This window comes from Bombyx mori, chromosome 1 (genome assembly GCF_030269925.1).
Source record: "Bombyx mori chromosome 1, ASM3026992v2".
Taxonomy (NCBI): Eukaryota; Metazoa; Arthropoda; class Insecta; order Lepidoptera; family Bombycidae; genus Bombyx; species Bombyx mori.
Window position 1 is genome coordinate 16,836,310 of NC_085107.1, and position 26,580 is coordinate 16,862,889.

The following is a 26,580-nucleotide window of genomic DNA, read 5'->3' on the forward strand; positions in this document are numbered from 1 at the left end:
ATGCCTTTTGATGCAGGCTTTCATTTGACTTTTTTGTAATTTCATCCTTTGTAACGTTTTCTATCCCAATCCCAGCATTTTTGCCGGTCACATGAAACCCCCATTTTTCCCTATTTTGTTAATTACCTTTTGCGAATTATTTAACATAAAAACAAAGCCAATTCATAGTTGTATGAAACAGAAATGTTTTTGCTATTAGAAACGAAATGCATTACATACATTTATAAGCAGACAGAGCATTGTTTGTGATAGGCAGACTCTTGTCGAGCTGAATCGAGTCGAAGATTTGGATGATTTCGTTTTCGTTGTCAGGAGAGTTTTTCGGAAACATATAAATACGTTATATCATCTATAGTTACAGCAGAATGTGAAGCGATTTCATTATTTAAATTATCTATATATTAATACGTGAAGAAAAAAAATTGTATCCCTTTTTACGAATATTGCGCGGACGGAGGAGTATGAAATTTTCCACACTTATAGAGAATATAGAGAAGAAGTGCACAATGCTATTATTTTATAAATAATGCATAAAAGATACATTAAATTAATAAAGAAAACATTACTACATACCATGTATTTGACGCACACACACATGCATACTATTTATTGTCAAACTTTTGTTCTTGACGTCTGTTGTCAAATTGAGAATAGATTAAATATTGTTTGCCTTTGTTAATATTTTTTATAGCGTAGTCTTGGCGAAATTTGTGATTATAGAAGTATAAAATACAATCATAATAGTGTACAAACTTACAATTCCAATTAATTATAGTCGAATTTCGACTACTGCGGGACCTCTAGTATAAACAAATCGATGATTTAACGATTCCGAGCTCCTCAACAGATTGGGAATCGTTCAAATAAATTAAATTCACCCGAAGGCTACGTGCTATTCGATATTAACAGATCGCTAGCTCGCAGCAATTCGGTAAATTACTTTCAATTGTGTTTCGGTGATTAAGTAGTTACTATCGTTTGCTCTCCCGAAACTTTCGTTAATTTTGTTTAGACCGTTACTCATGAATAGCGGAGTGAGCGGCGCTGCGGCAAACGTAAATTTAGTTTAAATTTTTGAATCCTGTTTAGTTGTTGTTAAACACATTTTCTGGTGTTTCAGTGTTATAGTCTCGTGGAATACTCACGGACTACTGCTTTATGAGATTTTATTGCTTAGATGGGTAGACGAGCTCACAGCCCACCTGGTGTTAAGTGGTTGCTGGAGCCCATAGACATTTACAACGTAAATGCACCACTCACTTTGAGATATAAGTTCTAAGGTCTCAGTATAGTTACTACGGCTGCCCCACCCTTCAAGCCGAAACGCATTACTGCTTCACGGCAGAAATAGGCGCGGTGATGGTACCTAAACGTGTGGACACACATAAGGTCCTAACACCAGTAAAAAAGATATACTATGATAAATAAATAAAAAGTATTTTACAACTTAAAATGGGTAGTTCAACTTAGATAAGTCACCATTGACCAGCGTCCCTGGCCTAGGCCACAAGTAATCGGGTGCGATCATTTTGACCTATGACTATATTATCCCTGGGTTAGAAAGAGGCCCAACACTTGTGTTTACACTTTTCAAATAACTATTCAATTTAAATATGGGATCCTCTCTGCAAAGAGGTATCTTTAAAATAAAGTTAATTCGAGATTCGTGACACCAGAACAAAAAAATATAAATTCAAAAATAATATTATTTCTAAATGTAAAACCAAAGTTTTACCTCTGATATCTAGTAAAAGAAAAATAATAGCAAACCAGAAAAACCTATACTTTCAATGTAATAATTTCATAATAGTTATAAAGTAAGTATGTGTTTTATTATTTAATATGGCACACTTGAAAAAGTACGTACCTGAAAAAAGAGTACTTCGAACTATATTCACAAAGGGTGGTCCTAAAGTTTGTCAACAAAAAACGTTTCGACCTATACTTTTTTATTATTTATTTCTATATAGTTTAGTATTTATTCAGTAATTAATTCGTAAGCTATTGGAATTCAAAATTTACGCTCGACACTGAATTAATTTATAGAGCGCTAGCTAACGAAAATCCAAGATCTTCCCTGATTTATGTGTCATCAATACTTTGTAGATAAATCAAGGGCGTGAAAGCGGAGTTGGTTTAAATATTTGAAGAGAATTTCTGTTTTATTATTGATAAGTTTAACGAACGCCCTTTTAACTGTTTAAATAAGTTGTACAAAATAATATTTGAAAAAGCTAAATGAATAAAAAATAACTGGAAACAAATCACACACCGTCATACGCCTCCAATTTAGAATTCCCTGTGTTAAGGGTAACAGAGACTGACAAACATACTTATATATCTAAGTATATATAGATAATAAACATCCAGACAAAGAGCAAACAAACCTGTTCATCACATTGTCATAATGTTTCCCCGATGTGGGAATCAAATCCACGACCTTCAGCGCAACGACTATGGGCACTACCGAGTTTTTCCAGACGTCTTGGTAAGCAAGGTAAATGGGTGAATCGCTATGCCAAAAAATAGGATCGGTTACGTAGTATCAGTATTTAAATTATTTCTAGTTTGAAGTGCGTCATTCATGGCGTATTCGAGAAGATAAATCTATTCATTTGTGTTTGATATTATGCACTATAGAACTGAGTTTTTTAGAAATCATGTCTCGGAATCGTCGTGGCCTAAAAGATAAGACGTTCGGTGCATTCGTGTTGAAGCGATGCACCGGTGTTCGAATCCCGCAGGCGGGTACCAATTTTTCTAATGAAATACGTACTCAACAAATGTTCACGATTTACCTCCACGGTGAAGGAATAACATCGTGTAATAAAAGTGAAACCCGCAAAATTATAATTTGCGTAATGACTGGTGGTAGGACCTGTTGTGAAGCAGTAATGCGTTTCGGTTCGAAGGGTGGGGTAGCCGTTGTAACTATACTGGGACCTTACAACTTATATCTCATTTATTACGTTGTAGATGTCTATGGGCTCCAGTAACCACTTAACATCAGGTGGGCTGTGAGCTCCCCCATCCACCTAAACAATAAAAAAAAGGGGTTGGCGGCATTTACGTCGTTGATATCTATGGCCTCCGGTAACCACTTAAAATCATATAGGCCGTGAGCTCATCCCATGTAAGCAAAAAATTAAATTCCGTTAGAATAATTTCTCAAAAATGGCATTTATTAAATTAAAGTGAGCTAACAGCATTTAGAACGGCAAAATACTTAATTATATATGATGTTGTTCGCTTTTTTATCATTATTATGTTGGTAAGATTTAAATAAGGAAAGGACGACCTATGAAACCGCTGGGAAACTTTTGCAACACAAGGCAACTACATTTTAATTTCAAAATGGCTAATTTAACAAAAAAATAATAATATTATAAGAGTAATATGAAATCATAATTTTAAGTTCATCATAAATGAAACAAACCCCCAAAAATCCAAAAATTAACATTGAGTTTTACATGAAAGATAGGCGATTTAAAAAAAAAACAGACCTATTAAGACACCTCGCAAATAGGCGTAAATGTATTATTCAGAAACAAATTTACTTACTCCAGTTTGAATCGTTACGGAAAACCGGATGTCGCTCTCTATTATCCGGCTAGAACTGACATCGAGCGTGGCGTACTCTACCTGGAGCTATATTTGTTTGCTCAATGGTAAAAAGAGATGGAAACACTAAAATGAAGTGTCTAAAAAAGCGATTAAGAAAAAAATCCGCGTTAAGTTGCAGGAATGAAATGTAACACGTAATGATGCTGTAATTATACTATATGTGTATACAAAAACCAAATTATTAAAATTCTGTTAGTTAAAATGATACGTTTTCCAAAACAATAATGCTGAATGACACTCGTCCTGCATAAGATCAAATAAAGTTAAATCTACGCTAACATGTCGAGTAATAAGTAAGTTGTATTTTATTTGTGTAATGATTTCTTCGATATTCGGGAGCTATCGTTTTAATTATGTATTTTTAGTTGCAAACATTAAAATTGCAGATTGCATTACATCAGTCAGAAATCACTTCCAATAAAATGGTTTTCAAAAATACCTTCCCATATTAAATATATATAATTCGTATACTAAAACCAAAGAGTTGGTATCTACATTCGTCAGCCCCTGTGGTGGATATTCAATTATTGGATTTCACAAATCGTCAGTCGAATTGGAGCAGACGGTCAGACAGCTGAAGCTGTACTTCGATGAATAGTGGTTGAATGTGGCAAATATTGAAGGGACTAAAATATACTGTCATTTAATAACAGGTGAAGAAAAGTTTGATTAAAATTGTGTTACAGTAAATTTGATAGTTTTTATTTTGTAATAAAAGTCTTTGCCTTTACGTTAAGTGTCCATTAGAAGTGGTAGCTAGAAAAGCTAGCTAGACGGTAATCACTCACCATCAGGTAGGCCGTATGCTCGTCTGTCTACTAGGGCAATAAAAAAAAAGAAAAACATTCTAGGTAATTATTGGCATTTTAATGAAACAGATCTTAATAGAAGTATGTATTATCCGTGTGATTGTATTGCAGTGGAGATAATAGTTCTTTGAGCCTTACATGTATATTGTTAATCAGCATAAGTATTAAACTTATAATTAAAACTTATGCTACTTTTTTCTTGTATTTGTATGCGGACAACAAGCATACACATCACTTGGTTGTAATCGATCACCGGTCGCTAATAGACATTAGCAATGCTAGAGACATAGCTATCTACCTACAGAAGAAAATCAAACACTTCGTAATATTGGAACGAGTGAAAAATATAAATGTAGATTTATACGCAGTTTTGTAATTGAAATGTATTTATGCATTGATTCATATTCCATTACAGATGCAGAGAAACATGCAAATATATATTCATAGAGGTTAGTTTTGAATTTTAAAAAAACTGTCACGTCCATTTAAAATAACTTGTAAATTCGAAAATGTATGAAGATATAAATATGGCTGATTGACGAATCACGAAAGATAAGTGCGAATCTAAATTGATTCGCTCAGATACCTACATATTTTCTGAAAGCCGTTCGATATTATAATGAGAGCGCCTATTATTTTTTAAATAATTATTTACCCTAGCGCCTAGCATGAAATTATTCAAGCGTGTTAAGGTTTTTTTTATGCTGAGAAATGGACATATAAAAAATAATAGAGCACTATTAATTATATTATAAAAGAAAAAATATACACGATAATGACGTCAAACAGACACAGGAATCAAGAAACGAAAGAAGATTTTTTTCCGGTTTACTTCACTTTACTAGCTCTACTTCTAGCTAGCTACGTGCTTGAGTGGTTTCTGAAGCACGTAGACACCATAACGTGAATGCCACTATCCACCTGGAGACATGTGGTCTATACCAGAATGCACAAACTTGAGAAGAGCAGGAACGTAATAAGGTAAGAGCTTCAGTACATTTTTAGATTATTTTAGATTTAGTCCTGACTCCAAACAAAGTCTTTAGTCCTGATACATTTTTACATCATTCCCAAAAATATATATATATATATATATATATATATAAATATATAGCAGAGCTTAAAATTTAGTTTCGTAACTATTTCGAAGCATTTCTTGAACAAAATGGAAGCATTTATTCCAAGATAACATAAAATGATTACCTACTTTTTTCCCGCAAGTCGCTGAAGAACCATTTAGTCGCCCTAAAGTTCCTCGGTGGCGGAATAAACCGTTTACCATTTTATAATTTATTCATTGCTTTAACAATAACTCAACATAATGGAGATGCTTCACTGAAGAGCAATTTTAACGTAGCCTTGGTTGTGATCTAATACTTTCATATAAATTATGATACTTTGTTTGAATAATGACCGATCGAAGGCATACATGTTTGACGTACATTGCACGCTTTCTTTGGTCGTTCGAAAGTTGGACTTTATATTATGTTTCGAGTTTGTAGAGCTATCGTAATCGTGAACAACTTTGTCATTTACAAAATTGCTTTCTTAGAGTAGTTTCAGTAATTGTTTTTAAACTTTTATTGGTTTCAAGAAATAAATTAAAGTTCCTCGATGCTGCTGCTGTTTACTGTTGAAAAAATAAATAATAGACTAAGCCACGGCGTAGGACTACGCACACAACGTATTGTACATATTTTATTACTAATGAAACTCGGCCCAGCTCCAATGTGATTATTAAATCAGGTCCCTGAAACTGCGATACTTTAAGACAAAAAATGTTTTTGTATGGAAACTAGCGACATCTAGTAGCGGATGCCCCTAAGCGTATATTATGTTGTTAAAGTTAACGCATTTAATTATTGTATAACTAAACACAGAAAATAAAATATTAATAAAATTAATAAATCATACAAGTCTTTGTTTGTTATAGACAAATTGATTAAATTTTATCAATTTGTGGTTTCTGAAAATTTCGTAAATCCTTCATTAAAAATTAAATATAGGATAGGTAATATATTACTGCCATCTACAGGAGCAATGAGAAACTAATCGAAGCGAAGCTATCCACTGGCCGACGCCTGTAAACATTTTTGTTGAGTGCTTGAGTTGCTTATCTATAGCTAATTTATGTGTATTATCTATGGTACTAGGTACAAATATAAGTACCTAACAACCTAGGAACCTAACAAAAGACAAACATATCAAACTTAATTTATATTTTTATTGAAGATGTTGTTTTTATTACTCTCCTAAAATATTTGTAGAATTTAAACTATATTTTCTTAGATTTTTTATTTAATTCTAGTTAATTTATTCTACTAGCTTTAAATGAAAGTTGCTTAGATTTTACATTCCAAATAACTTATCACCTATTGGAATTATATCCTAGATCTTTATAAATGACTACATATACCTCTTTGAAATATAGTAAAAGCAGTCAGCATAGAAAATTCGGTAAAAGATTTATTTACATTTTGAAATTAGCAATGATGACAGACGAGTTTGTGACCTACCGGTTTTCACGACTATGTCACTACACGACTTCGAACATTATTGTCGTATAAAGATTGATATCTCATTTCCCCGGGGAATATTCAGGGAGAGAATTTGATTCCACTTTTAATTTTCGAGATGCATCAGGGAGGTAAGCGGCTCAAAATAAAAGAGGTGAATTTGTATTGGTCGGGTCTACTATTCTATTCAACAAATCAAAGCTGGAAAAAATAAAATTGAATAGCATTAGATCGTCCATTTATATACAGAATTGAAAACAGTAAACTATTGTTGCAATAGTACATTGATTACGCTACATTATGTATATTTCATCCAATTGCATTATACTTTTGTATGGCGTAATTCTCAGTTCTCTTACTTAAACTTTGTTTGAAACTGGTAATTGGTTTTATGGTTATGTTTTGTTTAGAACAGTGGAATTTAAAGTGAAAGACTTGTTAGACTCTTTGCTTCGAGAGCAAAAGTTTTATAGAAAACGAATGAACCATATCCGTTTACCGATGTAAAGAAACATGTGGGTATAAATGTTTTTTCTAGATCATATGAATGAATTTGAAAAGGGACATCAGGTTCGAATGTACTTTTGAATATAAAATCTTTGCTATTTGAAGGGTTTGTATAAGAATAAAACAAAGTTTCATTAGTAATATTATTATTTTCCCCTCAAGCCAATCTACTACGATGTGACGTAACGCTTGTAAACACGGACTTATCTGAATACAAAAATATAAATCACACAATCCCGAATTATTTTTCCGTCTAATACTCGTAAAGATGGCTCGCCGAATGCAGATTATAATATGTAACAGTTGTTTTTGAAGCACCTGGTTTAACTTATAAACTGTACATCATGCGAGTACCAAAGAGTCGTACTTCCTGTAGAATCGTTCGTTTCTGTGTTGGCTTAAAAATTGAATTGAACTCGCTATTTTCCGCGACGGATCTCGGCCGGTGTCCCACAAGGCTCCGTTTTTAAACCATAAGTATACAACATATCCCGGCCGCCGGTGACCTACTTAGCCGTCGCTCCTGATACAGCTATCTACTACTTGAGTAGGAAGATGTCTCGTCTCGAATTAGGCGCGGTAACTTATACCGAGGGCCAAGTACCTAGGCGTCACCCACTGACAAATGGATGATATTCGGCACGGTCCGAGTGTAGGGCCGAGCCTCGTTCCTACTCAATCGACTCTACCCCATGATCTAGAAGCGAAGTGTATTGTCCCTTCACAACAAGGTGACACTCAATAAAACCTGCACTAGGTACGTGAAAAATGTCTATCTTCACGACGGATTAAATTTTGATACACAAGTAAAGTAGCGTCAGAAGGCTACTTCGACAAAGAGGCGCGTCACAAAAGCCCAGTTACCGTGGCCACTGCTAATTACATGTCTTAAAGTCTCCTTGAGGATGGTTATGAACCGAAAGGTCATAAACACCTCAACTCGAAACATAACGTCGATGTCTCAATTTTACTCTCTCAATCCAACTCAATTCGATCTCAAGTCTGAGCATGGCCGATGGTTTTCCAGTTGACGTATACCGCAATTTCGCTAACCCGTTTATTCGTAGATACCAATCTAGAAGAGCACTGGAAAATCAACCATAACTTTTTGTGATTGAAAGCATTTTTCATTACGACTTCCAGTTTTGATGTATTTTATATCGTTGTGAAAAACGCACCGCGAACATTTTGCAATTAAAATCACAGTACCTTTTGCAATGCAACGGAGTATCGAACGCAATATCCCTATTCGACTATCGGAATCAAACGTTTATTCACGGCATTGATCGTTACTCGATTAATTATTTATTGCGCCATACGATTTTGACGAGCGCAATGCGCCATTAGATGGGTTTTAATTAACATCTCTTTTTAATGTTCTAGATGATCAGACATTGAGTTTTTTGATTATATCATTAAAATCTCAATAGCTGTAGTACAGTGTTCTACTTTTACTCTCTCAGTGGAAACGCCTGGTTGCTTCGCGGCATGAATATACAAAGTCCTGGTATCCATTCTAGTGGGCTGACTACCTTAATAACCCATAATTCTTAGACAACATGTAGGGGTTTTTTTTATTGCTAACATGGGTGGACGAACTCACAGCCCACTTGGTGTTAAGCGGTTACTGGAGCCCATAGACATCCACAACGTAAATGCGCCACCCGCCTTGAGATATAAGTTCTAAGGCCTCAAGTATAGTTACAACGGCTGCCCCACCCTTCAAACCGAAACGCATTACTACTTCACGGCAGAAATAGGTGGTGGTACCCATCCGCGCGGACTCACAAGAGGTCCTGCCACCAGTAATTACGCAAATTATAATTTTGCGGGTTTGATTTTTATTACACGATTGTATTCCTTCACCGTGGAAGTCAATCGTGAACCTTTGTTGAGTACGTATTTCATTAGAGAAATTGGCACCCGCCTGAGAGTCGAACACCGGTGCATAGCTCAACACGAATGCACCGGACGTCTTATCTGTTAGGCCACGACGACTTCGACTGGTTAGAAATTTGTTGAAAATCTACTGCTGCGTATTATAATTTTATCATGTTTTTATCTCTTTGTCTCATGTGTCTCATATTTTTATTCTTAAAGTAGCTCACATTGCTGATGCTACTGTTTTTACTATTGAGCTGGGAGGTGTGGATTTTTTGCGTTATAATTAAAGAAGATGGATTTTTACATAATATAATAATAAACATGACTTATATTTCGTAAGTGAACTCTCTATAATATCCGATTTAAAGGGTTGAATATCTTGTAGAACTTTTACATTTTCCACGGACTCGTTGGGAGTTTAAAGAGGAAGCTTTTTTAAAACGCAAATCCACAATGCATAATAATAGGTATAACGAGAAAATAATGCTCCAGCTCTGCGATTTCGAGAAATGATTCACCGCTTGGCCGTGACTTGAGCGATACTCGATGGTTACAGCCAAGCGTATTAGCAGGTGTTGTTATGATTATAGTAAAGGCAATTAATTAATTACCATGTAAAATAATCAATCAATTTTAAATAATGTAAATAAAATACAATTAATTAAAATATAAACTTCATAATAACTGTGATACAGTAATTATTTTGAAAAGGTTCAGACTCCATTTTTTTTTATATATTCTTTACTGTAAACATAAAGTGAATCCGACCAGATCCGCACCGCTCTTGATTCCACGTTTCACAACGCTCTCTACACCGCCAGAGACAAGAATAAATGGAGAAAGATCGTGCGTGGGAAGGTTATTCAAAAGGGTGGTCACGACCCTCAGCAATGAGGAATACGACGCAAGGAGGAGGAAAGTGAATTATGGATATTCGACGGGTAGTATTATAAGTCTTAGGTTATTTACACGCTCTGATTAGCGGGGTATGTTTGTATGTAAAGGAATCTTTGAACATCATTTACACCGATTTCAAACGTCCTATTAAGTCAAAAATTTCTCACGTACGAAACACCCATACTATAATTTTATAACCTTCTCTCTAATATTCTGACCAGTTTCAAGAGGATTTGATACTTAAACGTGTTTTTTGAGTTCTTAAGTTACATTTAAATCATTTTTATTTAATTTCTGGATCGAGGATTTCCAGTAAAACATACACGATAAGAAATATGAGGTTGAACTATTTTACATTACAGTAATGGTTCTATAATCATTTTTCGATTAGTAGTAGAAAAGTGACAGTAAACGCGCGGACTTGCATCACGACTCACACTGCGTATACATTTTCTGAATCCGAAATAAAATACGTTCTTGTTTACTTTGATAATTTTTTAAGTAATTTAAAAAAAAACAGCAAATCTTCTTGATACTGGCCAGGATATTAGAGCGGAGCAATTTAAACATACGTATTTTCACACTAATAGATAGCGGAGCAGTCACACAGTAATTCACTGTATGTATTCAGTAGTAATCTAACTGTAAATTTATCTTCGAATAGGTACTTTGAAAATAGGATTCAAAACAACAGCGTGCATTTTCCCTTGTGTTACAAAGAAATGAAAAAAAAAATACAAAACGAACATACCTTTTTTTGAATTTTCGTTGAAAATTCTCTGTATTTCGCCAGCTTCCGAGCCACTCTCCGACTCTGAATATACAGAATGGCCTCCTCCAGGTAAATGAATTAATTTCGTATTGTTTATGACATGCGTTTTTTTTCCGACACCAACACTTGTTGTTCTAACAGGAGGCAAGGGTGGAGTCCTTACATTATCAGTCAAATTAACACACTGTGGAGCACTCAACACTTTCCTGGGATTATGTCCTAAGTAATTAACTTTGTTGTTTTTGACGTTTTGTTCCTCAAGATTAACTTGTTTATTGTGCATATCAGGTTGAAACACTCTCCTTTCTTGCAATGAAATGGGCGATAAAGTAAGTAATTTTTCTGGATTCCTATAAATGATTTCTGGTTCCATAGAGGAACGATTTTTTATAAAAGTATCAGTGCGTCTTTCGGGGGCTCCTCTTTTAAAAGAAGCTTGAGCATAAACTGGTTGTTTCGTGTAACTTCGGAAATCTTGACCACGTGGGAGGCTGTAGCTTCTAGGTTCTACAGTAAATGAATTCGGAGAACTACAATTCGATAATGTAGAAGCATTTCGAGCAGAACCTCTTAGTGACTGCTTAAGCAAATATTCATCTTCTTTCTGGCGCATTTCTCTCAATTTTTGCCAGTAAAACGCTTCAACTTTTTGCCTCGTTTTTTCTTTTTCGTTTTCTTCAGGTCTAGGCCCTTCATTTTGTGATGTAGGAGTAGACTGGTAATTAAAATCCGATCTTGATGGTGACAAAGGTCTGTTGCGTTGACCGGTTCTGTTCAACGAATTCCTTTTTTCCTCGATTTCGATCATGTTTCTTCTCAAATGGCCGTATGGAGAAACCGTCTTAGGCATGGATGGTATCTTATGCGTTACGGGCATTGGAGACGTCGGTGCTGAGTAATTATATGGTTTCTTCACATTTGTCTGGCTTACTTCCTTTTTTACTTCATGACAATTTCCTTCCTTTTCTAGAGACAGGCTTCGAGCTCTAGTCGGCTGTATAGTACGCACTTCTGCTTCTTTTTTCGGAGATATTAAGAATTTTGTGCTGACTCTTTTTATTTCAGCACCAACAGATGCAGGATTCACTTGAGCCTGCGACGCCTTATAAATTTCAATTTCATCCAAAGGCGATATTTTATCAGACAGCTTCTCGAGTGAATGGTAATAAACGTCTGGGTAGAGTGAATTATCGTAATTAGTGTTCGCCGTCGGATGAACCATTTCGTTCTGGGGCTTCGGAGGTACCTGCGGTCTGGCCGCGTAATGCGAGCACTCTTTTCCGACGAAACGTGCAACCGGTTCGTTTAAATGGAGATTTCTATTTTTGACACTCTCAGAAACAAGCGTGCTACTCGACGAATGATTGCTCGGTATATCGATGTTCAAGGTTTCATTATCGGATTGTATGTTTGTTGTCGTTAAATTTTCATATATTCGCTCGCTATCGTCTCCTTGAGCATACTTATCTGATCTTATCGATCGTGGGCTCTGATATTGATTGCTTATTGACAAATCAGCGTTACATTTCAAGGTCGACTTCGAATCTTTGCTCGTCTTTCCTCTTGTTTTACTCGAGAAAAATAAATTTGGAAACAACTTCCGGAAACTTCCGGTTTTCTTTTTATTATTTTCTGACATTTTCAAGAATATCAGGTTTTATCTGAAAAGTAAAAATGTTTTAAATAAACATTGACAAAGCACAATAACTACCCACTTTTCATATTTTTATAGAAACACTGGAATAACTAATATTTTGTTATAGGAGTTACGCGAAAATGTATAGAGGTAATTCTAGGCTAGGCAACGTTACGGTGTGTAGCTGCCAATTAGCGATCTCTGAGTCTAATTGAACGTTTGCTGCTTCATATATATCGATAGCTAAAATATATCGTTATTCATTCTCTTTTCAGCTATAACCACAGCGATATATGCATAAGTAAACGAATCATAGTGTTCCCGATGCCGTCAATAACTTTAATTTATTATTAGAGACAATAAGCGCACGGCAAGTAATTAGCATTTGACAATATTAAAAACACGATTGTAAGTTTTAATACTATTTCACCACAGTTGCTTGAATTTTTTACGTCTTTAATGGGCAATATTATCTTCGTTACGGGTTTTTCTCGTACGTTTGATATACAACTTAACGATATGCACTAAAATAATTACCTATAGTGGCAGTATCTTCAATGCTTGTGGAATATTAAAACAGTATTCCGATCTTGAAATCAAACCACACTGCGCATAATAGAGTCGAAAACCCCTATAATTCTATGGAAAAACGTAATTGATTTTAGAAGTTTTAATTGCTTTGTTTTTTATTACGCATGTGGGATAAGCTGGCACCCCACCTATCTGGTATTCAGTGGATACCGGAGCTCACAGCGCGAATATTGCCCCTAACTTGAGTTGTGTCAGTTACCGAAACCTCAAGTTAATTTTATAACGCGCAATGGAAATTTGAAGGATGGTAGTCACCAAGTCATAATGCGAGTTCAAAATACTCCCACTAAGAACGAAAAACTGGGCAAGAGCCATCACATTCAGTCTGACTTTAGTTTCTAACCCTATTTATTATATTTTTATTTTTACGTACAATCATCACTGACGCGACTTCATATTTTCTTATCTTGATTTTCGTTTTTTTTTTCTTAACAAAACCGTTGTATATCTTCCGGCTTAATCAATAATAGTTATAGGTAGTTAAAATTTTTGTATTCCGCTAGCTGATTAACAAAATACAGGTATTTATTGCACAACCTTTGGATCTAAAATATTCCTAAACTACTGTTTTATAATTATCACACTACAACGTGACTTAAGTTTTATTTATTTTTTATTTATTACTTAGTTGGGTGGACGAGCTCACAGCCCACCTGGTGTTAAGTGGTTACTGGAGCCCATAGACACCTACAACGTAAATGCGCCACCCACCTTGAGATATAAGTTCTAAGGTCTCGAATATAGTTACAACCGCTGCCCCACCCTTCAAACCGAAACGCATTACTGCTTCACAGCAGAAATAAGCAGGGCGGTGGTACCTACCCGCGCGGACTCACAAGAGGTCCTACCACCAGTACTTACGCAAATTGTTGTCCTTCAATAGGATTTTATCTACATAATAACAAATAATGAGAGCGCCCGCTTCTTGTTCTAATTAAATGAATTCTTCGCGGCAGAAAGCTACTTCGATTCACACAAGCTACACGCATAGCGGATGAATTAAATCACAGCTCAACAAAAAATTCAACGAAAGATAAAAGAAACACATACTTAGCAAACGCATATAAATTCGAGTGAAGCAGCAAAACATTTTTATCACGTATTACAAATATACTTTGTAACAGGCAGCTGGGCTTGTACGAGATAAGTTTTTAGTTGGCTTGTAGAATATTTTTCAGTATAATCACGAAGTCCGAAGTCAGATAAGAGAACGGGTGTATGTTTTATCACACCGTAAGGCGTGCAAGATAAATATGCAGTACAGGGAATAAGGTCAAACTCGTACTGCACAACGGGGCACTGTGCTTATTCACTTTTTATAACATTGAGACGAATTCCAGTCTAGATGATTATTGAAGACAAGATGGTGGTATCTCATGAATGCTCTGTTATATTAGAATAAGCTGTCTTATTAACGACAATTTCAACTACTAACAACTTCATAATTTACTGAAAAAACTGTTTTTTATCACTAATTTGACCGTTATCTGTATCTACTAATCTTTATATAGATATTTCTTAAAATTTTAAATCGCTTTAGAAAGCTCCGAAAAAAGATCACGCTGAACCAATTAATCGTGAATTTCGCGTCTTGTGATCATTCGGAATTAAAACGAATAAAAGTACTCTAAAGTATAACACCTAATGCTTTGGAGTGAACAAACTTATGTAATAATAATACTTGCAGATGTTTGCATGAAACGAAAGTTCGATAGTCAATGTTGCATTGTGATTGTGCTTAATTAATCAATAAGTTTATGTTGGAATGCGTTTGGAAATTAGAGTACTGTTGTGTGAATATCTATGAGAATCCGGTGACTAATTGATATCAGATACACGGCGAGCTCCTATTTAAACCTTAGCCGAAGGAAATCGTACCTAGATGACAAAATAGATAAATTAGTTCATCATACCTACAGTCAGAATATGACAATGATTACATTAAATTACAAAGCAAAAAAAGAAAAGCTCGTCAAAGCTATCAACCAAATATCACAGAATGTAGGCTGAAAAACAGTGGCGACAGAGGCTACGAGCTGTTTTGTCTTGGTTTAAAACAGAATATTATTAAAAAAATATAAAAATCTGATAAATAAAATTGTGAATAACAAACATTACCGTCTCTAAAAGTCATAAAAAAATTATTTTGGTATTTTCAGCCAAGAATATCTACGGTAAAGATTGAAAGAAATGCCTATTCGTATTTTTTTTTGAAAAATCCTGTTATTTTTTCAATTAAAATTTAATAACAATATCTTAGAACGTTGAATTTGCAAGAACAAGCTCGAAAATTTCATCACAAAATTTTAACCTGCTTAGATGATTTCCTTTACGATTTTAGTTAAACGAAATCATGGCTCTTTTATTACATTTCTCGTTCGTTCATCTCGGAAGATTAATATTCGTAACAAATTTCATCTCAGTTTCACAAATTCATCCGTTACATTGAAAATTTCATTTCTGTCATTTTCTAATAAAAAACTTTGATTAATGACCTAATGTTTTTGTCAGGGTATTTTATTTTTTTAAATCAAATTATCTTCTTCGTACACAGGTGTACGATAATTAAATTTTATTGAATTTTAAAGTTTTATAGAAATACGGCCTTACCGCCAACTGCTAATGATCTCACGACTGACTTTTTGAAATGTTGCACAAACTGCGGCAAAGCCTGGCGCTAGTACGACGGCTGCACTAAAAGTATCGGGAATGGAATATTTCCACTGTTCCTGTCATATTAAAATCTTTTTAATTGAAAACTCCTTGGTTTTAAAAATCGAATACCATTTATTTATTTAAAAAAAGATTCTCGGTCTTGTCACGAGGTTTTGTCAAACTTGTTTAGTCATTGAGAAAATGGAATTGACTCAAGAAAATTCACGAGCGATGATTTATTATGAATTTCGAAGTGGCTTAACACAAAAACAGTGTGTTGACCGGATGATTTCTGCATTTGGTGATGAAGCCCCATCCAATACCACAATTTATCGCTGGTTTGCTGAGTTTCAACGTAGACGTGTCAAGCTCAGTGATGATCCCAGTCAAGGTCGTCCAAAAACTGCAGTCACCCAAGAAAACGTAGATGCTGTGCGTAAGCTGATTGAGGAAGATCGACATGTGACATACCGCGAAATTCAGGCAACTTTAGACATTGGCATGAGTCAAATACAAATAATCTTGCATGAACAATTAGGTGTAAAATAGTTGTTTTCCCGATGGATACCGCATTCGCTCTGTGAAGAGCAAAAAGCGGCTCGCGTTACTTGGTGCGTCAGAACTCTCGAAAGATTCCACGCAGGATCCTCAAATGCTGTATACAACATTGTATCAAGTGACGAATCCTGGATATACGCGTACGAACCCGAAACAAAAAACCAGTCACGAGTTTGGGTATTCGAAAATGAGTTAAAGCCAACAAAAATTGTTCGTTCACGGAGTGTTGCAAAAAAAATGGTGGCCACGTTTGTCTCCAAAACCGGCCATGTTACGACTATTCCTCTTGAGGGACAAAGAACGGTTAATGCAGAATGGTATGCTAGCATTTGTTTGCCACAGGTCGTTTCTGAACTCCGTAAAGAGAACTGCAACCGCCGCATCATCCTCCATCACGACAATGCGAGTTCTCACACCGCGCACAGAACAAAAGAGTTTTTAGAGCAAGAAAACATAGAATTATAAGACCATCCGCCGTACAGCCCCGACCTAAACCCTAATGATTTCTATACTTTCCCTAAAATAAAGAATAAATTGCGTGGACAGAGATTTTCATCACCTGAAGAAGCTGTGGACGCCTACAAAACGGCAATTTTGGAGACCCCAACTTCCGAATGGAATGGTTGCTTCAATGATTGGTTCCATCGTATGGAAAAATGTGTCAAATTTCGCGGAGAATACTTCGAAAAGCAATAAATACATTTTTAAATAGTAATGTTGTGTCACTTCGTTAATTCCCGAAACTTTCAGTGCCGCCTATGTATCACGTTCAGTTGATTGCGCGGGTACCGGGCAAATTGAAGGGAGATTTCAAAATATAAACCCTAAAATCGAACATTCCTACCAGCGAAATCCGCCCCGATTTCCCATTACGATAAAAATAACAATTATGTTGTGTTGATTAAATTTTACAGTGGACTGTATTTATATTAAAAATGATGAGTAACTATTAAGCAATAAATTTGAGTTATAACAAAAATTATCACACAAAGACCTACCTTTATGTAATCTTAAGTAATCTCAATCTAAAGAAATCTGACTATGTTATAAGACCAACTCTTTTTATTTCGGGACGGGGGCCGAACTTCCTATGAGGTCCGCGCCTACGGAGCACCCGGGGCATATGGGACTTGACGATCTGCTGATGTTGAGAGTAAACGAATCCCCTGCACTCTTACACTCGACGTCCGATCTACACCTGACATAAGTTGAGTGACTCGCGTTATATTCCGCTGTTAAGATGGTACATGTGATTTAATTAGAATTAAATTTCTGATTACTAAATTTCAGCAGCTGCAGAACCATTTTGGTCGTTGCTGAAATGTGTGGAGGTAATCTTGACTTCACCGTTTCTAAAAAAGTAGTGAAAACAGGCGCACAATTCTTTACCTCTCGTTAGGCAAAAGACGCTGCTGATATCGAATACGGGTAAAGTCAATAATTCCAGCCCGATCACAAAATGTGCCGGCGTCAGCACTTCGAACTCCATTAGACCACCAAACAGTGGACATAGCGGGCTACAATTGAGAACTGCCTCAACCCGAGCAAACAGCGTTCTGAACAGCGCTCTTTGAATAAAAATGATTTATTGAAAGGATTGTAGGAAAATCCCTTTCAAATATAATACAGTAGTACTTTATTGTAGACTCATTTAAACTACACATTTAAATTACCACCACTCCGAGGGTTATGGCTCCAACGAATATTGCAACAAGTTCTAATAACGGATTGGGCTATGTTCCTCGCAGGAGACTACTCCTTGAAAAAGACGCGCAAGTCACTCGCCACGCAAAATGAACTACCTGCTAAGCCCCATCGGGCTCCACCACACCCGTTACACCAAACCTGCTACGCCTTCGCCGGTACCCGTCCTTACGATATGACGGAATTTCGCGTCCGGGAATATCCCGAAGGACACCGTCTCAGAAAAAAGTACCTAAGGTTTTTAGTTCTAGGCTTGCAGTTATAGTTTGGGGATATATACGACAAAGGAAAGATCTTCCACCGAGCGGGTGATATTGCTCGGTAGACCGACGGTCCGAATGTTGTTGTTCGGAACTTGTATATATGCAAGCTTATCTTGAAAATGTCGTAAGCGAGATTCAGGCATGTGTCAATTATCTTGCGTTGTATGATGGCTACCCGCCACATCACTCCCCTCCGAGACTGGAGGTCGTGTCATATTTAGTTATCGTTGTCCGTGCTGAGATTAGCTTGCAAGTGCCAGTGCTGCTCGAAGTTTGCGGTGAGTCGAAACTGAGCTTGAAATGCTGCGTGATTGTCGCCAGTGCTGTTCGAAGTCTGCGGTGAGTCGAGACTGAGCTTGAATGCTGCGCGATGAGGCAGTGTAGGTGCGTGCCGTAGGGCCAGGAAGCGCGGTGAGTCGGCTGCGATGGTCCTGTTGAGGCTGCGATGCTGGCTTGCTGTGGGACGACTGTCGATGACTTGCCTTTATCTGCGAGAATGCGGGGATTGTGGTAGCCGAAGTTCTTGATGCGCTGATGATGAATCAGAAGGTTGCGTGTTCACATCACGTCGGGGTCACCAGTTTGGGGATGCTTAACGACGAAATGAAGATCTTCCACCGAGCGGGTGATATTGCTCGGTAGACCGACGGTCCGAATGTTGTTGTTCGGAACTTGTATATATGCAAGCTTATCTTGAAAATGTCGTAAGCGAGATTCAGGCATGTGTCAATTATCTTGCGTTGTATGATGGCTACCCGCCACAATAGGATTGACTGGACACACAGACTGGAAGTCATTAAGCCAAGAGAGACATAGTTGGTAGATTTCTGGATAATTTTGCAATGATGACTGCATCGGTAGTTGATATGGGACTGTTACACACGCGGTTTTACAGTACAGGTAGTTAGCTCCAGATTTCTAAAAGGATTGGCACCTAGTCCAATGGAATCTAAATCACACTTTCTTAGCTCTAGTCCTAGCCTTAATGCACAGTCTTGAGTTATGTAGCCCGTCATGGCACCACTATCAATTATAGTACGCACGGGTTGATAAATGCCTCAACAATCTGCGACGTGCTTAATTGCGACTTCGAGCATGACTGTGGAAGTTGTAGAACAGGTAAGAGAGACTGAGCTGACATTAGGATGCCCTGGATTGGCACCAGCCCCAGCATCGATATGAAGTGTGGCGATGGTGCATATTTTTACAAACTGTAAAACGTGCTCTAGATAAACAATTCTATATCGTATGATCATCACGCAAACAGTTTTCACATCATCTCAACTGATTTATTTTTTCAAGCCGTTTTTCAGGAGCGAAATCAGTGTTTTCGAAACATCGACATATTGAATGAGGTTTTCTGCAATAATAACATTTTTTGTCTTACTAAAAGTTTCATTCGAGTTTTTCTCCATTATGATGATTCTTAGTAGCCACAGTTGCAGCCGAGGTGCACCTACCCTTAACTTAAAATTATTAAGCTTTATATCAAAATGACTGGTGTTCCGGTAACATTTGGCGTATCTAGATTTTGCATTGTCTATGCTTTGTTTTGTGACTGGCTTACTCTCAGACATTTCCAGGATACGGACCTGGTGTTCTACAAAAACGATAAGCTAAATCAAGATTACGAAAAGATACATAAACCAAAACAAAACTTAATAAATCTGGTATGTTTAATGATTTTAATGCTTTAACGCTGTCTTGACACGTTAGTAAAAAGGCATTTAGGCCCTCTGCTGATTCATGAATCTACAGAATTGATTAAAAAATATAATTTTAGAATAATGTTATAAAATATGAATAATCAAACAACCAATAATAATATCAAGTACCGTTTTACCAATCAAATTGTAACAAAGAAAAATATAAATGATTTCTTTACTTCGAAGACAATAACTCGATTAGGTATTTTAATTCGACAAGATGTGATTAAAAAATATAATTTTAGAATAATGTTATAAAATATGAATAATCAAACAACCAATAATAATATCAAGTACCGTTTTACCAATCAAATTGTAACAAAGAAAAATATAAATGATTTCTTTACTTCGAAGACAATAACTCGGTTAGGTATTTTAATTCGACAAGATTAAAGATTCTAAGATTTAATTCTACAACAAACATTATCAATCATCAATAAAAAAAGTAAGGTTATTTTATATTTGAAGTTTAACTTTGTAATGGTGGCAAGTAGACAGATATTATGTAATTCCGCAGTATAAATTTCGCAAAAATTTGAACTTAAGTTTAATATTGCTACGAAAAGAATACTAAATACCTACCTGAGCACCCATTGTGCATTACAAATCATTGCATAAGTAAAGTCCTTTATTGTAAAACACAAAACACAGAAGATATGTTGTTGTTGTTGTTTGTGGGAACTATTTTTACAATAAATTACATTTTTATTATATTGAATCACTGGTATTTGATTTCATAACGGTTAATATCCGGCAAAATGTTCATGAATGTCCGATAGATTAGTTTTATTGAATTTTAAAATTTTTAAGAAATACGGACTTACCGCCAACTGCTAATGATTTCACGACTGACAATATTCTCAAATATTAAGTGTGTATTATCTAAGTACTATCTAAGTACTATATTAAGTGTATTATTTAAGGACCGACTTTTTCAAATGTTGCACAAGCTGTGGCAGCGCGTGGTGCTGGTATTGGTATCATTTGATTGAGCGAATACCGGGCAAGTTAGCGAGAGATTTTAAAATTTAAACCCCAAAATCGAACAATAGGTATCCTGCATATAATAGGTTTTTCTTAAAAACAATATGCAGACTGTGCGCAAATTTTCATCACTTAGGGCTATTTTACGAATGTGTAATGTGGCTATCTGATATATTATTATCACCTATATCACCACTGTCTTACAAAAGAAATGGGCATAATTAAAATTACTTTTACGTTTTCCCGTTTTTTATCTATGGCAGGTCGTCTGAAAACTTTCAAGTATTCGATGTGTTGAAAACAATACAAATGATGGCGATAATAAAAACGCTGAGACATACCGCGACAATTAAGTACAATATATAAATCAATTCAAAATAATAATGGTTCCCCGCATAAAAGGTGCAATAGGTTCATATTTCATTCAGAGCATCGTAAGTTAAGAGGCTCGAAAGTTCGAGAAGCGAAATCAAACTATCTTCAGTAGTACGAAGTTCGAAGAAGAAAATTGAGACTGCGGATAAGTTCCACCGTGTTTCCGCACACAATACGAAACTTGGGCTGCAAGAGGCTAATGTCTAAAACTTTGAGGTCCTTCGGATGGGTTTCATGAATCTCCCTACCCTTTATTAGGTCGATTTTACACTTTAGAGGCGTAATTTAGAGTGAAGGTGAAAACGCATGTCTTAGTTATTTTGTTGCGATAGGAAGTCGAATATACGGTCCGGTTCGTTTCAATTGATTGTTCTTCAAAACTTCTTTGCACCGTATTGCTGAAATACCGTGTTCATAGTATGCCATTTACCACCTACCTTACCACATGAAATCGAAACCTTGCTTGTATCATATCTATTTACCATATCCGTGTAGATCATATCGATGTTAAGGACGCAATAAAAAATGCGCTATTTACTAGCTGGTTGAGCCCTTGTTCGCCCACCTGCCCTGGTAAAACTGGAAAGGCTACCGGGCCACCAGTAACTTCTCAAAGATAAAAAAAAACTACTAGACATGTGGAACTAATAAGACCATACAAACACACTCAGGTTCTAGTTAGCTAAGACGTATTTGCACGACGGAGCCATAGACAAAGTGATATTAAATAATAAATAGAATTAACTGCATTTTAGACTAGGTAACTATCTACATTTGCAGATCTTAATCAATCCAATACTTTTCAAATATCCGTTTAATTGGTTGATGTAATATAATATGACGATCGACGTTGCTTGCTGTAATTCGTTCTCCGATTCACCTAATGTGATAAATACATCGATAGTAGAAATACGTTGACGCTTCGATTTAATAGTTTTTCTGTTTTCGTGTATTTCAAAAATCGACTATTCGAGAAGTGGATAATGAAGCATCTTTAAAATAGCAAACAAAAATAGGCTAACCGGTAAATCATGCATTATCATACCATTGCATCATAGGTGTATTCTAAACACAAACTGAGTTAAGTTCGATGTTGTAAATTGAGTATACGAATCAAACATTATTCGTAGCCTTTTGCAAATTTGAGCAAACTCGTAGTCGTTGAGTGGCAGTCTAGGATATAAAATTTTATGTATGCCCCGAATCGTGTTCTCAATTCTGTGACTGTTTAACAAACTTGTTTATGAGCGACAGAGCGACAATTGAGAAATAAACTTGCCTATTTGACTTTATAGGTAGAATTGAAAATATATACATAAAATATATAATAAAATATATATGTATATATCAGCAAAATCTATATACGTAACCCACGTGGGTTCCATAAGGCTTTATTTTTAATTTTTATTGCTTAGATGTGTGGACGAGTGCTCACAGCCCACCTGGTGTTAAGTGGTTACTGGAGCCCATAAACATCTACAACGTAAATGCGCCACCCACCTTGAGATATAAGTTCTAAGGTCTCAGTATAGTTACAACGGCTGCCCCGTCCTTCAAACCGAAACGCATTACTGCTTCACGGCAGAAATAGGCGGGGTGGTGGTAACTACCCGCACGGACTCACAAGAGGTCCTACCACCAGTAATTACGCAAATTATAATTTTGTGGGTTTGTACGTATTTCATTAGAAAAATTGGTACCCGCCAGCGGGATGCGAACACCGGTGCATCGCTCAACACGAATGCACCGGACGTCTTATCCTTTAGGCCACGACGACTTAAATCTATCGCTACTATCGCCTATTTTTTAATACAATTGAGATTTCGAGCTATTGCGTCAAGGTACTATTCACTTTGTGTTTATCTATAAGTCCAATAATCATTTGAGGGAGGGAGGGCCGTTTCTTACGACATTCCGAGTATATTATATTTATTTTTTATTTCCGTGTATTTAAACTCTAAGTATGAACATTAATATCAAACAGTGCTTGACCACTTGAATACTATTATTAATTTTCCAAGTGATTAATTTCACGGTCAAATTAACGGAGTAACGTTAAAACTATTGAAAATTCTACTAATGTTATTACTTTTAACACGATCGCTGGTTATACATGACACAGATAATATATTTAGGTATGTACCTATCTTTTTTCCGTTATGAATGTTAAAGTAAATTGAAAAATTGTGTGCATGTTTGGTTGTGGATACTCGCGAATCGCTAACCGATTCTGCATTCTCTTTTTATCTGTTTGTGGCACAATGCTGTCATACATTTCAGTTTGAAGATAACTTTCAATTCAATGAAATTATGACTGATCATAAGATTGAAACGGCGTAATTGCCATTGTCGTTTGCTTTTGTAGACACATTTTGAAGAGTAAATTGAGAAAATCTCACATTTACAAATATCTAGGCAGGCCTGTGTATATTTTTACACAATTTAAAACTCAACCGTACAAAATGCAAGTTGGCGATCGCGATATTGTGAATCAGATGACTTGAGTTGATAAATAAAAAAACGTACTCGGAGATTAATGGACGAGAAAAATCGGCATTCAATTTACGATGTTCCTTGAAACGAAATATTGAGATATCCGTACACAGTTTTTGTGAACTGTTTCTAGTATTTTCATTATCTACATAGGTACATTGTATAGTACAGGTATCAAGTGTATGTTTGGTAAATTTCAAAACTACAGACAGCGGATGCGCAAGAATATTACTGCACGTCTCAAACCGAACTATATCAATCACAGCTATCATGTGACGTTCGTTGTAATGATATTTGTAATTAAATGTATTCATTTGTTTGATACAGATAAACGTGCTAATGGATACTTTGAACGAAATATGTGAATCTTTGAAAAAATCGATCACGTTTTCAATTTATTGTTATAAACTTGTGAAGTTTTAATTTAAATCATTGACTTAATGATATAGGATTGGTTATATGGACCGCTTCAAACACGGTTAATGCTAGAATTAGTTACCGCGATAATTTATGATAGGCTAGGTTAATAGGGTAAAGATAAGGCCATAATTTGCCTAATAGTTAAAATGCCAATTAGGCTAGTGCACTTTTAGAGTACATTATTTTTCTCTAAATAATAAGTTACACAAAACGATTCTAATATTCTTATTAGACGTTATAAACCAGTAACGGAAATACATGTTTTACGATTATTTAAATAAACTAGAAATCTCGTTGTTTTTAACTTGCGTGCTTAAAACTGAACGAACTCACCGTATTGTAATTATGAAGTAATAAAATTAAATTTAAAACTGCATATTGCTGTTATAAATTTCCCGTCGTTTATGTCACAGAACAAAACCACAATTCTTTGTAACTACACTAGTGAGTCATACTTGAAAATAACCAAGAGTTTACTTCAATTGAATTTACCGCATTTACGTTATGTCATCGCTGACAGTTCGTCAACTTAAAAAACCCCTTCATAAATGTTCAATATAATATTTCTAAGCTCTATACGTAAACATACATAATTTACACTTACTTACTACAGAAGTTTATTTCTGTGACATCCGGCGAAACCAAGAAAGCGAACTTGAACACGACTTTAACTTAACACTACGAACATAATTTACTTTAAAAGTTTACTTCTTGTCTTGGTTAACTTCAAAATAATAAAAATCAAGCGCAACGCATTATTTATCAATAAAACTTTGGCATGAGCTTGGAAGTCATGCAACAAACTGATTTAAATGATACATAATATTATAAAATAACCTTTTAGGAACATATCTGCATCATAGCTCTAATATTTTTTGTATTATTGAAGGCCATGCGCTCATATCTCTGTGTACGCCTTCGCTCTACAAGATAGAGTTCGTTTTGCTTTGTTTACTTAAGTTCGTAACTCTACAAGTTTCGAAACGTTCCGTTTTGCTTAACTTTAGTGCATTCTTAAATACCATTGTAGGTACCTATGAGAAAAACTTCTATACTTAACAATTTTTGAAAACTTTTTCAAAAACAAACATTAAACAAGAAAAAACAAATATTTTTTGAAACAATGAGGAGCTATTAAATACTTTAAAATTTCATCTGATTTGTCCGTTATGTATGTGGTCGGTAAAGAGAAAAGTATTTTTTTAATTAAACCTCAACTTCAATAAATTTTAAAAACTTTACATAGTAGTGTTCGATAAAATAATTTCACTGTTTTAAAATTGTAGAGTCAACTTAGTTGTATCTGCGTTCCTTCAAGTAAATACAAAATGTATACAAAACAAGCTTAATAATACTCGTAATCAAAAATATATGGTTTGAAGGAAAACAAAATCCGTTTCTGATACTCCACTACAAATGAAGTGCACAATGTCAATCATGGAGCATTTTCTGTTTGATTCGTCCATTGGACAGGCAGAGGGTACATAGCCCTTTCACCGTATTTTATGACAAAAGTCTGTCTGTCTATTTTATGAAAAGTAAAATGGAACGAAATGGTGGTGGATTTTTCTGGTGTACGATAATATAATATCGTATGCGTTGGATGAGATTAAATATAAAAGCATTTAAAAAAAATTTGTGAGATTTATTAAGAGCTTATTTTAGGAAGAATCCGAGAACCCAAGTCTACTTTATTAGTTTCATTTATTTTATTAGAGAATATAAAAGAGACAGGTTATATAATTTTTTTTAAATTGTATGAGGTCCATGAGCTCTTTTATATTCTATAGGTACATGTACATCAGCCTGTTCTTGACATACCTATTTTAGGGCTTTGTAAGCTGGAACGCAAAATTGCTTCACACTAGAAAGAGCCAGTATGGTAGTCACTATGGTGGTCACTTTTAAATATTATAATCAAATTCTTCATAAAAGTTTTAAAAGTAGGTTAGCAAATGAAAATAGGCAGAAATGAAGCAAATGAAAATAGGCAGAAATGAAGCAAATGAAAATAAGCAGAAACGAAATAGTCGAAAGTAGAATTGATTTTTTTATGCCAATTAAACGTAAATTTGTAAGCGATTTCATATGAAAGTAGCCGGAGAAAGAAAATCTGTGCACCCGCTGTGTTCCGCTGAAACAAATTTGTGAGGGAAAATGAACAGCTTATATGAATACTCCATAGA

The 26,580-nt window shown here is 35.5% G+C and overlaps 1 protein-coding gene across 17 annotated transcripts in view; it reads right to left on the reverse strand.

Annotated features, from left to right (window-relative positions):
* The window catches only part of LOC101744007 (coiled-coil domain-containing protein CG32809), a 305,604-nt gene extending 280,211 nt beyond the window's left edge, over positions 1-25,393 (reverse strand). For 12 of the 17 annotated variants that reach the window (XR_009973960.1, XR_009973961.1, XM_062670413.1 and 9 more), the window contains exons 1-2: positions 24,999-25,393; positions 10,989-12,670 (exon numbers count right to left, since the gene is read on the reverse strand). Coding sequence is in view for 15 of the 17 variants with exons in the window: in XM_062670413.1 (XP_062526397.1) it covers positions 10,989-12,648 (1,660 nt within the window). In the remaining 2 variants the exon portion in view is untranslated. The other 5 variants (XM_062670422.1, XM_062670393.1, XM_062670386.1 and 2 more) reach the window with 4 other exon arrangements.
* Positions 25,394-26,580: the final 1,187 nt, after the last annotated feature.